Source organism: Amblyomma mixtum, chromosome 3 (genome assembly GCF_055824585.1).
Source record: "Amblyomma mixtum isolate Tamu chromosome 3, ASM5582458v1, whole genome shotgun sequence".
Classification (NCBI taxonomy): Eukaryota; Metazoa; Arthropoda; class Arachnida; order Ixodida; family Ixodidae; genus Amblyomma; species Amblyomma mixtum.
This window is the reverse complement of record NC_143014.1, coordinates 127,373,044-127,390,197: the sequence shown is the minus strand read 5'-3', so window position 1 is coordinate 127,390,197 and position 17,154 is coordinate 127,373,044. Positions and strand designations below refer to the sequence as shown.

Here is a 17,154-nt window from a genome sequence, read left to right as displayed (position 1 = left end):
ACCCCGCTTATCGCGATCCAGGCAATGGTTTCAATGTGCTGCTATATTTCTTTACTTTTATTTTTTCTTATCACTTTGCATCGCCAGGCTGGCCTCCCGTAATAGGCAAACAAAAAAAAAAGAGAGAAAGAAATCATGTCTCATGCAGTCTCACATATTAATAATGCGCATGCGCTTTACGGCTTGGCGGGATCTTGCGAACTGATATTGCGGCAGGGCGTGTGTCCTCGTGCTTGGAACAGCCTAGCAGACGACGCTCTGCCTTCGTGCGCGTGCGCGAACTCTCGCCTTGTTGCACGCTTATCGCCGTTATAAGGCGCTGACCAGCAGTTCGGTCGACGCTCGCGCTATATTATTAAAAATCAGGGAGGCTGTACTCTCAAATGCCAATGTTTCAAAAGAGAAACATTTGCATAAAACTCTCTGCAAACGGAAAGGCACGCAAGCTTTAGTTCTTTATTTTTATTTCCCGAAATCCGCCACTATTTGCCGATAATCTTTTGTTCATTTCAACATTTTTTTTTTCATCGAAAAGGCTCTACAAACACTTGGCTTTGAGAGCGCCCAAAGTATGTCCGTTGACGAGTAATAATTTGAAGTTTTTAGTTTGTTTTTATGGGCTTTAACGTCGCAAAGAAACTCAGGCTACGAGGGACGCCGTAGTGGAGGGCTCCGGGTAATTTCGACCACCTGGGCTGGTTTAACGTGCACTGGCATCACACAGTACGCGCGCCTCTAGCATTTCGCATCCATCTAAATGTGACCGCCGCAGCAGGGATCCAATCCGCGTCTTCTGTAACAGCAGCTGAGCACCATAGCCACTGAGCTACCACGGCGGCTTTTGGGCATTTTCTAGTATGACAAATGGCCCACAGCTTCAGGAGGTAGGTATATATATACATATATATGAGGTAAGCGTGAAGGCGACTTTTACGTGCAGGTGGATCCACTATGCAAAGGAACAGCCAGCTTGCTCACAAAAACGGATTCTGTTCCTTCTACACTGAAGTTCAAAATGTGTCATGGGAATCGTTCGTCCAGAAGAAAAATGTTTATTAAAAAAAAGAAATGTTTATTTTTAGCTTGCGCTCAATAGGCAATCACTGTATAATGTGGTCTGTTTTATAGCAAGTGCGTTTTCTAGGTTTGTCCTATAATGCAGCCTTAAAAAGCTGCTGTGAGCTACTCGATTTGCATAAAAGCAGTAGTGATCGCAGTTATCTTGTACAAATAACTTTTTTCCTTCTTTTGAGATTGTTAGTGCGGCATCTCCTTAATAGAAAAAATTAATTTGCCAGGTTTTTAATATACCAGGTGTCGAAGCTTCAAACATTCCTAAAAATACATTGTACAAAATGTTAAGGAAACATTTCCAGAAGCGAGCTATTAGCCGTGGTGTCGTCAGTTAGTATAAAATGCACCTAATTAGATAGGTAATGAACTGATTCATTAATTAACATTTAAGTTAGCACAGTCTGGCGGTTACTGCAAATGAGGAAGACGAAGCCATGGACAAGATGGTGCAATTTCAGTTTTTGTGAGGAAGAAAAAGCCATTCTTTACAGCTTCACAGACTTAGGCGCGAGAGAAGCCTAGTGCAAACGCAACGTCCGCTGATGACATGTTGCAGTGCCTACGGCGCCCAGTTCGAACTGCAGGTGCCTTTTTTCAACCCCAAGCACATTCCTTGCCCACCTTTCCTGGACATCAGTAACTAGCGTCATCTGTTGGCCGCCAGTCAAGGGGAATGTTGTAAACTTACAATTTTCAACAACTAGGGAGTCTCGAGAGATTTTGTAAAACAATAGGTTCTACGCCTTTCAACGTTGCTTTTTTGTGTTTGCAGTACATTTAGTGGTTAGAGGGTCTGTTCACATCAGTAAGCCCAAAAGTCTAAACTCAAAACACGGCTACTATAACTACAAGACCAAAGCATAGTACAGCAGAGCATGCAAAACAATCCGAGGTGCACAAAATAAAGAAAACAAGCAACAAATTACAAACAAATATACACAATGCAGTAGGTTATGATATAGAATGGCTAAGATCAAAACGATATTAAGTCTCTAAGGATTCAAACCTGTGCTCTTTTGACATTGTATTGAGGCTATACAACGCCACTGGTGATTGCAGTGAAAGATGTAAGTTATTCTAAGCGGAGATAGCAAAAAGGAAGTCGTCTGCCAGTCGGATTAGTCCGTGCTTTTGGCTATAAGAAATTATTCGACAAAGTGCGACATATAAGAATGCTCTTATTAATTATACTTTCAGGGAATAAATAAATAGAAACAATATTACTGATGAGTTTAAAACGAAAAACCAAGACCTGAAAAGTGTGTATATTTTCAACAGGCAGGATATGCAGTGGCTGGAACAAAATCGTAGGGGGAGGACAAGAAGAGAAAGTGATGAATCTAATCTTTTGTCATTGCTTAGAAATAATGCTTGAAATATGAGTTCTGTACTTGCAATCCCATGAAGTGATACTATAACTAATATGAGAGTGTACGAATGCGTAATAAATGGAGAGCAATGTATCTAAAACTGAAAAATGATCATGGTGTGATAAGTGCTGTTGTTCCAAAACCGAATCCCTTAACATCAGAGCCGACATGATGACAACATCTCGAGTTCTAGTTTCAGTCACACCCAGCGATATAACGCAATGAGTTTGCAGTATGACATCACTGATATATATTGATAGATCTGAAGCAATTATGTCTTGAGGTGTGTGAAATGTCACAAAGTTGGCTTTGCGGGATTAATTGTAATATAGTTAATGCGGCTCCATGTCTCTAATGATCTTAGCATCTTGTCAAAATTTGCAATTCGTTCACAAGACCTGTTAGCAGAAGCCATAACGGCTGTATCTTCAGACGTTGGGTTGCATTTAAATAAGACTGCAGGTCATTAATATATGTCAAAAAAGGAAGCGCCAAAGAATTCAATTTCGGGGAACTCCTTTATGAATTAATCTCTGAGATGTCAATATACCTTCATACACACGCCCCAGCACATCGGAGGTAAATAACTTTTTGTGACAGTTAATTTTAGACCTGGGGCGCTATGCCGGAAGGCCCGAGTTTGGCGCTCGCCCGAGTTTCATCCGAGTTTGCGATGACGGCAGTCAGTGAACGAAGTTAGCGCGGAACGTGCGCAGGCAGCGGACAATAAAATGTAGAGATAAAGCCACGTAAAGGCGATACAAGCGCACCCTGCGCGCCTGTTTCACACTTCAAACACAATACACTGCGCAATACCAGGCCGCAGCGCTACCTGAAGTTATCAGCGCCATATCAGCAATCGCGAAATCGTGACTTCTCTGCTATCTATCTGCACACTCGCCGCCAGCTGTTTGACACGCCTTTTCGGGCGTGTCAAAGGCGTGCCTTCTCTTTCAGGCTCTATCTGTCTCTCCATTTCCGAAGACGAACAGTGTGCACTAGGTGCAGTCTTGTATCAACCCTTTCTCTTCTCTTGAATGCGTTAAAAGGCAACAGATAATATTATGAACATTTTGTTCATGTCCAAATGTATTTTAAAATCTGAATCCAATGAAGCGTTGTTGAAAAGCATAGCTTTAGGAAATTAACAAAGATTTGAAACTTTCTGCCGCTAGAGGCGATAGTGAGGCCATTGCTTGCAGCGTGGCTTGCATACGAACTAGAGCGGCAGCCCACCGTGTCGAAAACGAGAGAGCTCCTGCGCTGACACGCCGCCGGTAGCGCTGCCTTCGACTGGAAAGACTGGGCAACTACTACACGCTGAATCTGTCTTATTTTTCGGCCATTGCGATAATATATTTTATTGTGTCGTATATCAAAATATAACAGTCATGCATCTTCTGGCTTGCATTATAAACAAAAGCAAAAAACTGAACTTCACTGCACCCCCGCGTAACTGCTGCTCTCTGCAGTGACCTCAGGTGGAGCTCTCCGCTGCTACGGCCGCTGCCGCACCCCGCTATGGCCAACCATTGCTTTTAGTACGCTCTTGGCGAATCTCAGCGGTAGAAATTGGCCGTGCGAGCCGCTGTGATGCGGTGTGAGAAAAAAAATTGCTGTTTGGCTCTATTCAATGATTCATTACGTATGCCTGTTGTGTGTGACGCCTCTTTAGTGCACTGCGGATGCGAAGAGCGTGCTACCCAGCGACACAACTCATCCCATGTCATCAGACGCTGACTAAAAGCTGTGAAGGGGGTGGCTCGCGTATCTGCGTAGTATTTGTTAACGTCGCTCACTTCAAGGTTTTGCGGACTGGTTTGGTCACTAACGTCGATCGCCGTTGTATACCGCAGGGTCATCGCATTAATATCATTCGGACAGATGAGGGATCCTGTTTGTAATAATGGAATCGGACTTATAACAGAGAAAGGTGTTACGGTTGTGAAGTACGCAGTGCTTGTGTGCTGGAAATTACAAACACTTTATTGCACTGGGTCTGGAGCAGCGATCGTTTGTCGATACCAGATGTGTATGACACATTGATGCTGAGCTTTATCACCGATGAAAGGACGGCCAAGCCAAACAAACACCTGTGATGCGATGTTGTTGGAGTAGGACGTGCTCCAAGCACCGGTTTGTCGTCATGCTCCGTGTTTGACGCCTTGCAAGCAGGTGTGACGCGCCTTCAGCGTTGTGCTGTGTCTTACGTAGTTGCAACAGGCTATAGTGTTGTGCAATCTTGGTATGCGAGCGAAGAAATCGGCGGCTTTCGCCACGTTGCGTGTCCTTCGCAGAGGTGCTTAGATTTATCAGCGATGACGTCCGTTTTGACTGTTATATTTCGATGGTCAACATCGTCGATGTCTGTCAGTAATCAGCACAGCCGCGCAGCATACCTGTAGCCGGAAGGGATGTTGGGAGTGGCCCACCCATAGCGCGTACGCCTATAATTTATGTACGGCACGCCGGGGGCGTGACCAATGGTTTTGATTGACAGGTGAACTCGGAGCTAAACTCGTGAACGGTGAAGTGCCCCGAATTCATCTCGGGACTGTCATGGCGGCAGCAGTAGCAGCCTGGGTAATCGCTTCCTCTGACGGCAAATGTCAGTACGGCCGGCTGGACGCGTTTACTGCCTTGGCCGACGAGGAATTCCAGTGACATTTTCGCCTCTCCAAAAAATCGGTACGATGGTTGTGTAAATAGTTAGGCGACGACCCACGCCTGCGGAGAGTGCGTACCGGGCTTCATTCGCTTTCGGTCGAAGAGCAAGTCCTCTGCGCCCTCCGGTTCTTCGCGACCGGGAGCTTCCAGGGGAGCGTCGGTGGAGACCGTTTTATTGGACGCCAATAAAGCACTGTGAGCAGCTGTGTGAGGGACGTCTCCGACGCGCTTATCGACGCGGCTGTGCAGAAGCGGTGGCTCGCTTTGCCCACGACTGCGGCCGAGCGTGCGTATGTTGAGGAGCGTTTCCTTCTGCGCGGCGGCATCACAGACGTCGTGGGATGCGTCCACGGGACCTACATTGGCGTAAAGGCCCCTTCAAAGTCCAGCCCTGACATGGTGAAGGCCAACTATTTCACGAGGAAGGCACATTATGCATTGAACATTGCAATCAGTGAAAAATAATTGTTCTCGCCAAGCCCTTTGGGCTACTCTACAGCACAGTGCCAAAGTCGGTCCCAGACTGTTTTGGCGAAGACTGGATCCGCCGCTCACCGGTTCCACAGAACAATTCATAACATGCCAGGTACCTTAAGAGAGGCCCACAAAAAAAAAATAAAAGGTGCCCAGGCTTAGTTTGGTTAAGCCAAGAATGCGTTGCATATTGCGCGGTCTTTTTTTTTTTTCAGGGCGAGGTATTGCTTGGCGGCACTCGATTTTCTCGGCAAGACGTCACGCGCCGGCGCAGCGCCCCTAGCGGGAGGAGCGGGAGTGAGGTGGTGGCTGCGGCCGCGCGCGACCGCGCGAGTTGGGGCCCAGCTTTTCCCCCCCGGCTGTCGTGACGTCACGTCACGTGGTTGCGCTCAAGGTCAATGGTGGCTGCCCGGCCGCGCCCAAGGGCTGAACTGAGTGATTGCAATATGCAACGCATAAAAGTGGGCTCCTCGGCAACGGCGAAATCGAAAGTTGCAGATGGCCACTTGTTTTTTTGTTTTTTTTTTATTCGAGAAGTCTGCTATGAGGCATAAGTTGAGAAAAGGGGGAGTGGAATGTAGGTTACAGAAAGTTAAAAGAAGGAGTGTAGACCAGTTTCGGCGAGGTACTCGCATAGGCTGCTTGTGAAGTGATTGTCCATAGTCCACTTGTTAATCGGGACACTGCAGAGCACTCACCACTGTGCTAATTAATTAAATCCGACGAATGAATGTCATCTTTCGCACAAACCTCTCACTTGCATCTAAAAAGTATAGTCACAATGCTGCAGAATCGGGAAGATAACCGCCACTGCTGACCAAAAGCCGGTGCGATCTCATTGACAACGAATTTCGGACAGCTCACATTAACGCGGTATGCATGTAATGAGCAGATGCATGCAGTTCATTTCAGAACACGGCATAATATTCAAGCGATTCTGAAAAAAAACGAGTTTTCTCATTCAACTAACGCGAAATTCAGCTTGCGATGAAAAAAAATGTGCGAAAAAAAAAAGTTTCACCATGCGGGATTTGAACCCACGCGCTCCCATTGCCTGTCGACTCTCCGGAGCGACGCGTTAGACCACACGGCCACAGAACAGCGCGGAGTGATACACCTCTCTTTATTTTTTTTTGCGGACTACTTCCGTAGCCTTCACAACGTTGCACATGTACCTCGTCGCCATTGGCGGTAAGCTGATGACGGGCGTTGGTAGCGTTCCCTCGCGGTACAAAGCAAAATTTAATAATGCATAAATCACTCCAAAGCGCTTTAAATCCAAATCTTGCACACTATAAAATGCTTATAAAGGTGTATTAAGTGCATTATAAAATTCAACAAACCTCGTTTGTCTAATTGCAAACGCAGTGTACTTGGTGGAGCGACACACAAATGAAAAGTGCACCGGCGGTTGGCTCACGTGACCCGTTCTTTGTAGACCGCCCAAGAAGCCGATGAGGTGGAGCCGATGTGATGATAAAGCACGGAATATATCCAGATAACCCAATGAAGTTTGAGGCGTGACGAGGGTGGGATTTTGTCCTGCTACCATTAGTTCACTCATCTGAGGGCGCCGCTAGAGCTCGGGAAGATTCCGAGTTTCAGCAAACTCGGGCCTTCCAGCATAGCACCCCTGTAGTGCCATAAAATTAAGTCTGAAAAAAATACAAATATTAATATTTACGCAGGCGTGGGTGTAGTCATACCACTATCATACCCCTATCAAGCCGTGCTCTAATTCAAGTAATTCTCATTCAAATAAGAAAAATATCTAGAGAACCTACACGGATATCCTCTCAATCACAGTCATTACTACACTTGGTATTCCTCTCAAATAAAGTAGGCGATATTGAAACAAAGGTCACAGGTAGTATATCTGATCATAAAATTATTTTCCTGGATGTACTTACTTCTGCAAACATTCCTGCGGAACCTATGGCTTGAGTAGAAGTAAAGAGTACGGGAAGGCCTATGATACATCCATTCTGGATTACCTGGAAGCTTCTTTTATGAAGTTGAAACGGCCTCTGAAAATGAATCAGTTGAATGGTTATGGCAGCGACTTAAAATTATCATCAAATCTTGTCTCGACCGGTACGTTCCAACTAGACTTAAAACAAAGCAGCGCAACCCATGGCTCACCGGAGATATCATTAACGCGAAAAGCAAGTTGAAAAGATTGCTTAGAAAGGATGCCGACTCAAAGGACTGATAGGTATTACGTCAAAAAAAAAGAAAACTGCTGATATCGGCTGCAAAAGAACCATTTTTTCATCACACTGTTAGTGGTTTTCTGAGAAATTATCGAGAAAAAATTTGGCGCTATGTTGATAAAAGAAAGGAAACGGTAAAGCATGTGACAGCGGGAGCCAGACTTATTCCAGACAAATCGAATATAGGAGACCACTTCAATAAATATTTTCAATCGTTATTCGCACGAAACGCGAGCCAAAGCGACGCGCACGGCGAAGAACATTTTGGTGAAACATTTGTCGATACTATCAGCTTTACTCACAACGGCGTGTTTCAGCAGCTGATATAATTGGACGAAAAGAAAGCTATTGGTCCGGATGGAATACCTACGTGCTTCTTGAAAAGGTATGCTGAATGGATGTCCGTCCATTTGATAATTATATTCCGAAAATCACTCGTAACTCATTATCTGCCGCAAGACTTACGCACTGCCGTTGTGATACCGGTAATTAAAAGTGGCAATCGCACACTCCTGAACACCTATAGGCCTGTGTGACTTACTGTAACCTGCTCTAAGGTTATGGAACATGTTATTGCGAAACATATTATATATTTCTTTAGAAATAAACGGACTACTTTCTGAATGTCAGCATAGGTTCCGTCGACGGTTTTCAACAGTGATCCTGTTAATTGAGACAATGCATGACCTTTCTAAAGCTATAGATGACCGTGGCAGATTGATGTTATGTGTATGTTTTGAAAAAGCCTTTGATAAGGTTCCTCATGGCAAATTACTCCTGAAAGTGCGAAGGGCTGGCATTTAGGGGAGATATCTTGAGATGGATTGAAAAGTACTTGGCTAAACGCGAAGAGGCGGTGCGTGTTGACAATCGCAAGACTGGCTTTTTGGATGACACGGCGGCACTGCCGTGACAATGTCACCAAACGTACCGCTACCTGTGCAGGTTTTCGCTGGCTGCTTGCTCTTCGTATCTGGCGGATCGGCATCGTTCCCTGCTGAAGGATGCTGCCTGCACCTTGACGGAATCAACGCTGCGCAATGGCCCCATGGATACAGCTCGTTCTGCGCATCTTCATCCTGATTCGACATCTTCCGCCTCCCACACGTGGATAAGGACTACGGCGCACTGTCTTCGTGCACGCTTACGTCACCACACCATCACGGGACAGCAAGGCCAGTGCATATAAAATGCTCTCCTGCAAGCTCCTGCTTCAGTGGACACGGCGGCACTGCCGTGACAATGTCACCAAACGTACCGCTACCTGTGCAGGTTGGTGATGAAAAGTATGGCTTTCGTAGTGATAACCCTTGTATACTAGTGCTGCCGTGTCCACACGGGTTTTTCAATTATGTGTGTGACTGTTTTTCGATTTCATTTCTTTTACTCAAGTTGGCTGGAGACATTGAATCCAATCCCGGCCCTGTTACTGAAAAAATCTTTACTGAACTAATCAGCACTCAGAAAGAAATACTGTCCAAAATATCAGAAATTCAGCAAAAGCAAACATCGTCTGAGTCACGCATTCTGGAAATACAAACGAGGCTTCAGCCTATTGAAAACAAACTGCAGAGCCTTGACGGTACACACAAAAGGATTGAAGATTTAGAAACTGCTATGGAAGGTCACGGCTTGACAATCAATAGTATCTCCAGGCAGCTTGACGATTTAGAAAACCGATCTCGTCGCAACAACCTTATAATTCGAGGTGTAAAAGAGGAAGGGCGCGAATCTGAAGAGATCTTGCTGAAGAAGGTAAATGACAACATATTCGGAGAAAAACTTGGACACAAACTTAAGTCCATCGAAAGAATTCATAGACTAGGAAAGAAAACGCCGGGCAAGGACCGTCCTGTTATTTTGAAGCTAAATGATTCTAGAGATAAGATGAAAATTTTGCAGAACTGCCACAAGCTCAAAGGTAGCCAAACAAGCATATCAGAGGACTATTCTAAAAGAGTTGTTGATATCCGCAGAAAGCTGTGGAACTCGTCAGATGTGGAAAGAAGCAACGGCCTGAAAGTTAAGTTACTTTACGATAAGATTAAAATTGGCGACGACCTTTACATCTGGGATGAAGTAACCGGTCAGAGAGTGAAGTGTCATACCCCTGCAGAAAACGGTCAAGTATGACTCAATAACTCTCCCAACGCAGGCTTTAAGGCGATAAACATAAATGCCAGAAGCATTGTAAATAAAGCAACCGCCATTGAAAGCATTATCCTGGAACATGAACCACATATACTAGTAATAACTGAAACTTGGCTTCATCAGGATGTATCGGACGAGGAAGTCACGCCGCCAAATTATTTAATAGTGAGAAGAGATCGGATAGAAAGAGGGGGCGGAGTGGCAATAATGGTCAAAAGCGGTATAGTATTTTCTGTTCTGGAGGGTCCAAGTGACATTGAATCAGTATGGATAAAAGTTAGGTTAAATAACCGCTCGGTGATAGTAGGTGGTGTGTACAGAGCCCCAAACTCCCCTGTAGACGTGCTTGTTAGCTTAAGAAATTTCATGGACAGGAATATAAAACAGGACGACTCAATCTTACTTTTAGGTGATTTTAACTTGCCGGGAATTGACTGGAATACTCTCTCCTTTAGTGCAACGGATATGCCTAGCTGTGAAGAACTAATTGAGCTTGCATTTTGTCACAACCTAACTCAAGTTGTAGAAGGTTACACCAGAGTATGCGAAACATCATCACTTCTAGACCTAGTCTTTATATCCTCAGAACTGCTACCACATCTTCGTGATTGCGAACCCTGCGAAGGTATATCTGATCATAAAATTGTAACAATGGTTTTAGATATGGTGCCAGATCGTTCGCATAGCAAACGTAAGACGTCTCTAAACTTTGCAGCCGCTGACGACGTTGGTGTGTTGGAATGCCTCGAGGGTTCACTTGATGATTTTATGCATCTTGCCGATAATGGTGCTACCGTCGACAAATTATGGGCGTATTTTTCAAACATGGTGGAACATTGTATTACGAACTTTATTCCAAAGCTTTCAAAATGTACAGGGAAGAAGAATCCCTGGATCACAAGAGAAATCATACACATGAAACGGAAATTAAAAAGAAAACGGAGGGCAAACAGGATTAAGTCTGTTCCCGGCGATAGCAGTGCAATTAGCCAAATGAGTAAGCAACTCAAGCATCTTGTCAAGGTGGCTAAGGACAAGTTCTCTAATGTAACACTAAAAAAATTTTTAATAGACACACCTACTAAATTTTGGCGCTATGTTATTCCTGCAAAGCCTAAAAATAATGGAGACAAAATTAATGCAGAAAGAGCTGGAAACCTGAACTCGTTCTTTTCATCCGTCTTCACTTCTGACGACGGCTTGTCACCAGAAGTAGCAGACGCGCCTGGCTGCCCTCCAGTTCAAGACTTAGAAGTCTCAGAGCAAGGAGTGCTTAACTTGCTGCTTCAATTGCCTGTGAAGAAAAGCCCTGGGCCTGATGGAATCCGCAATGAATCCCTGCTTAGATATGCAGAGTGGGTTGCCAAATACCTAACAAAAATTTTTCAAATATCCATTACCTCGTGTTCTTTTCCGTCCGCTTGGAAATATGCCAAAGTTATTCCGGTCCATAAGAGTGGCTCTTCATCGGTTGTCAATAATTTCCGACCAATTTCTCTCCTTTGTACATGTTATAAGTTGCTTGAGCATATTGTATTTAAACACCTTATGGAATATCTTGAAAATAATAACATACTTGATCCTTCTCAATATGGGTTCCGAAAAGGCCTTTCTACAATTACCCTGCTCATAGAAACCGTTCACGATCTTTCCGAGGGAATAAACAGCCGTGGTCAAACTGACATATTATTCTTGGACTTTTCAAAAGCATTCGATAAGGTATCCCATCCAAAGTTACTGCTAAAGATTAATGCTATATTCAGGAACTCCAAAATAACACACTGGTTTTCTTCCTACCTCACCTCCCGTGAACAGTTTGTACACCTCGAAGGTTTTCAATCTTCTTCTTCCCCTGTGGTTTCAGGTGTTCCACAGAGAAGTGTCTTGGGCCCCCTTTTATTTTTAGTCTTCATAAATGACCTCCCAAAAGCTATCACAGTCCCAATCAGACTTTTTGCTGATGACTGTGTTGTATACAAAACAATTAGGACCCCAACTGATCAAGAAGAACTGAACGCTAATCTGCATGCAATAGAACATTGGTGCGCTAAGTGGCAGATGGTGCTTAACTCTGACAAATCCGTAATTATGTCTGTTACTAGAAAGAAAAATATAATGATATACCCTTACTCCATTGCAGGCAAACCAGTTAATAGAGTACATCAGCATAAGTATCTCGGCTTAACCTTCACTTCTGACCTTTATTGGAATACTCACATAAATAATATATGCTCTAAGGCACGCAAAACAATTTGGGCACTAAGACGCAAAATCCGTAACGCAGCTCCCGATGTAAAAACACTCACTTATAACACCCTTGTAAAACCTGTAATTGAATATGGTAAAATTGTTTGGGATCCTTACACTGCGTCTAACAAATTCAAAATTAAGAAAGTTCAGAAACTTGCTTCCCGTTTTATTTTCAATAAATATCGCCGAACTGATTCACCGACCGAATTATGTAAATTAGCAAACCTTAAAAGTTTAGAATACCGCACTAAGGTAGACAGGCTGAAGTTTCTTTACCTTTTAATCCATGGCCACTTGAATATCAACACATCACCATATTTTACAATACACCCTAATGAAACATCAAGACATCGCCATTCCACGTATATTCCTGTGCCGCGTTCTTATAACGATTGTTTTAAGTACAGTTTTTTTCCTCGTGTTATTAAAGAATGGAACATGCTGCTAGAGTCCATTGTAAATATTAACTCCTTCGACGCCTTTCTAGAATGCCTAAAATCTTACCTGGACCATAGTACACCGATGTAATAGTTTTGCCTCAGCACTTGCATGCGTTATTCTTATCTACTGTTTGATTTTTCCTTTGTTTTTTGTGTCGATATCGCAGTTGTGAAATGTACCTTGTTTTGAATGTGAATTTATTAGGTTTTCCACTCCTGTAATAGCCTGAGAAAGGCTGACAGTATCAATAAATGAAATAAAATGAAATATAATCTGGTGTGCCACAGGGTTCTGTGCTGGGGCCACTGCTGTTTCTATTTTGTATCAATGACGTAGTAGCTGCTGTTGAAAATTCTGTTAAACTAAAACTGTTTGCGGATGATTTCCTCATTTATGCACCTATCACATGTAAAGGAGACCATACTAACATTAACCAAAACCTGCAGGCTTTTGCACTTTGGTGTGAGAAATGGGAAATGAAAATTAGCACCAATAAGACCATATTTACCCATAAACTAAGAAATGAAATATAATTTCTTTTCAGTGCAATATTGCAGGTCACAATTTGGTTAATGTTAGTATGTTCAAGTATCTGGGGTTGTCAGTTTATCATAGTCTATGTTGGCACAATCATGTCGAAAATATATGAGCGGTGGCACATAGAAAACTGTGTTTTCTAAGAGGAAAGTTGCGGAGAGCAACGAAGGATGTCAGTCTTTTAGCATACAAATCTCTCATATAGCCTCCCCTAGATATTCATCTGTAGTACGGGCTCCTCACCAGAAGATTCCTTGAACCGAAATAGACGTGCGGCTAGATTTATTTGTTCAAAATATACGAAAACAGATTCGTTAACGGAGACGTTAAACTCATGCAGTATAGAGACATTAAAAAGAAGACGTAAAAAGCAGAAATTAAAAATACTGCACCAAATTATTGACGGTGAAATAAACATTAATAAAGAAAGATACCTGCAGCTTCCAGGTAGATTGAGCTCCCGCCTTCATCACCACAAAGCGATTCGACCATACTTGAGCCGAACTAACGTCCTTCGCTGCTCATTCTTTCCGGATGCTATTGAGCACTGGAATAAACTGCCCGCTCATGTTGCTGAGTCTGCAGGTGTAGCGGCATACCTGAATGCACTTGAGGACTCTGTCTAGGCATGGGATTCCTGTGGATGTGCGCCTGACTGTCAAATATTTGTTTTTGTATAGCAGGTGGCTGCACGGTGTTGTGAAGTTTGTTGCGTTTACATGCTCTCTTGTATTGTACGCTCGAAGAGGCTTGTTAATTCTTGTGCATATATGCATTTTTTTCTTCATTTTTCCTCCCTGTTATGACATTCAAATGAGGGCTGAGAGTATTCATAAATAAATAAAGAAATAAACAAACATAAATATATCAGAGCAATTTTCGTTCAATGTCCACGTCTAAAACCAAATTGCAAGGGTTGCAAGGGCTATATGATATTAAATTCGGCATAATAGGTATGCATTTGTGCTTGAGGCAGTTTTTCTGCAATTGTACTTAAGAAGGGTAGTATAGAAAAAGAGCGGTAATTCTGCACTTTTTATCGTCTTCTTCCTTTTATATTGGAACTATTTCAGCCCGCTGTAATCGACCGGGAAAAACTCCTGTTCGAAAAATTGGATTAACGATGCAACAGAGTAGTTCTAAAATAAGGTGCTTGGCGTATTTAATGTAGGCCAAAGATACATTGTCCAGTCGAGATCCTGTATTATTTAGGTGGCTTATTACGTTTAAGATTTACTGGGGCGTGCGTGCTCTTAGAACGATCGGCTGTGGTTGACGGGACAGAGCAGGAGCTTCAACGCAGTCATGTGTTACAGAAGAGAAAATACTTTCACAAAATGCATTTGACATCGGTGGGGGGACTTGAAAAGCAGAATCATCTTTCGCTTTCGTGATAGTCTAAATAGATTTTTGACTCGAGTGCATCAAGTTCATGAAGTGCATAAACTGATTACGTACTTGGAATAACTCCATAAGAAGAGTACAAATTCCCACATGCTTTTTTTAAATGCCGCGAGTATTTGGTATGAAGAGGCAGCTTGATTCACAATGTAGGCGGCCAGCTTAGGAATTGCAATAGGAAGAGAACCACAAGAAATCATTAGGTATAAAACAGAATGTTTAAAGCTATATTTTTACGTCTGTAAGAAGCTCTGCAAGAGAATTTCTTGCTACTTAAAAGGGACTGCAAGCTGAATATACTGCACGGTTAACGTCGTCGAAGAAAAAGGAGAGGGAAAGCAAGGAGGCCGATATTTCCCGCGGTGAAGTTCTAGCGCGTGGAACTATTTGTTATTCGGTGAACGCACATTCAGTATCGTGTACTCTGTTCGAATTAAGTCGTCCGAACACTACGTAACAGAGTTGCTTTCGGCCGTTCTTGTTTCGAGGCGGCATAAGCACATTCGGGTTTCGGTAAACCTAACTACTAAGCTCGAAACCTCTCACGTAAATGCAGCACTGACGAGGGCATGCTAATGTACATCCACAAATAACGTTTCATAACTTGAGCAGCCTATAGGTATAGAGGTTTATTTGAATTGTCCATAGACATATTGTTTGTTATGCTACATGTCTCACTTTTCGCCTAGGGAGGAAGGCAATAAACTTCACTTAAAAGTGGATGTGTGCTCTAAAAAGCACTCTTCGGTTGTGTTGATTGGCCATTACTCGGAACACTTTCGAAAGCTGCGCTGAAGCTTCTTTCGTCGAAGCCGCCAGGTGTTTGTCTTTGATGCCTTCCCTTTGTTCTCTTTATTGCTGGCGAGCTGGGATGCACAAGGGCAGGCAGGCGCACTACTTGCAGCGCCAGCATTGTTCGGCTTGACACAAGCCCTCAAGCGGCGCTTTTTTCTTGTTTTCCTTGTCAACACACTCTGGACCGAGCACCCCTCGTCTCTTGCGCAAGGAAAACAGCCTGTGACAGCATTCTAGCGTCCTCTTCTTCAATCGCGCAAGGGTAGCCATCCTGACTTAATGAGTAACAATGAAAAAGAGTAAGGTATACAAAAAATCCCGCTCCTGTCAGCGCTTGCGAGAAGCACCAGTGATGACAAATAAAGAAATACGACAAGCACTTCCTTAAAAAAAAAAAATCTAACGTGTGACGCCGACTCCACTAATGTTTCGCTCCAAGGCACTCAGACGCATCACGAGGAAAGTAGCCGCATGAACGACTGCTTTCTTTAGTGCAGCGAGAAGAGCAAAGATGTCAGCTACTCTGCAGCAGAAAAAGTGCATTCAAGAGACTTAACAGTTTTTGTGAACGGCGTTATATAAAACTGTTATTAAAATGAAGAAAGAGAAGAAAATTTCATTCGGTGAGCGGTGGCTCAGTGGTTATGGCGCACGTCTGCTTACCCGAAAGACGCGGGCTCGATCCCGGCCGCGGCGGTCGAATTTCGATGGAGGCGAAATTATAGAGACCCATGTACTGTGTGACTTCAGTGCACGTTAAAGAACGAAATTCCCGGAGCCCTTCACTCCGGCGTCCCTCATAGCCTGAGTCCCTTTGGTACGTTAAAACCCCGTAAACCATTAACCAAAGCGATAAACTAAACGCCAATAAATATACAGAAATGGCCCCTCAGCACGAAGGCTGTGTCGGGACCTCCTATCGTATTTAGAATACAATTGCAATCAAGGCAACAATAGCAGTTTAGAGTGGAAGGACAGAAAAATCAATATGAACAAAAATATGGAGAGCAAGGCCCGAATAACACACGTAATAAAGTATCAGCGAAAAAAATACGGTAAAGTTAAAAAATCTGAATGCAGTTTACGCTTAAAAATAGACAAGGATGCCGAACATTTAATGTCAGTTGGAAGCTGGTTCCAAAGGAACAATGAAGAAAAAAGGCTGGTTTGTCTACCATAATTAGTACGCGTTGTTGGGAGTAGGTAGTTGTGATTCGTGGCAAATCTTGTGGAATTATTGTTAATGAGCTCGCAAGTCTGAAACAAACTTTTTGCAAAAGCATTCTTGACAGCTTTAAAAAGAGCAATTAACAGTTTGAATTTCACCAGGGATGGAATCGGCAATATACGATGGTCATGAAGAGGGGGAAGTACACTGCAACGTTTTGGCATAAATGTTTTGATTCAGAGGGCTTGATTTTGTAAATATTGTGAATGAGCTAGGTACGTTTCATAAGTTTTCCCCCATGAAGATATGCAATAGGAATGTGGCTACGGATGAACGCAAAATAGAGGGAACGTAATGTTTCTCGAGAAAATGATGTCGCGCTTTTAGTAGCACACGAATGCTGTATGCACTTGTTTGTTTTAAGTACGTTATATGTTTTGTGAACTTCAAATGGGAATCAAGAACAACTTCAAGAAATGTACAATGGTTGACCACTTGTATGGGATAAGGAGAAATGTTAACCGCAGGAATTTGTGTGACAACCCAATGACCTGAAGTGAGACGATGTAAGTTGCTTTGGAAGTATTATACTTTGGCAGTTACGACGACACCA

General features: G+C 43.3%; 1 protein-coding gene across 1 annotated transcript; it reads left to right on the top strand.

The window, feature by feature from the left end:
* The first annotated feature begins 864 nt into the window (after nucleotides 1-864).
* LOC149351771 (uncharacterized) lies at nucleotides 865-9,931 on the top strand. Its single transcript, XM_089575645.1, has 2 exons — nucleotides 865-884; nucleotides 9,016-9,931. Exons 1-2 carry the CDS (start codon nucleotides 865-867, stop codon nucleotides 9,929-9,931), a joined length of 936 nt encoding a protein of 311 aa, XP_089431771.1.
* The last annotated feature ends 7,223 nt before the right edge of the window (nucleotides 9,932-17,154 follow it).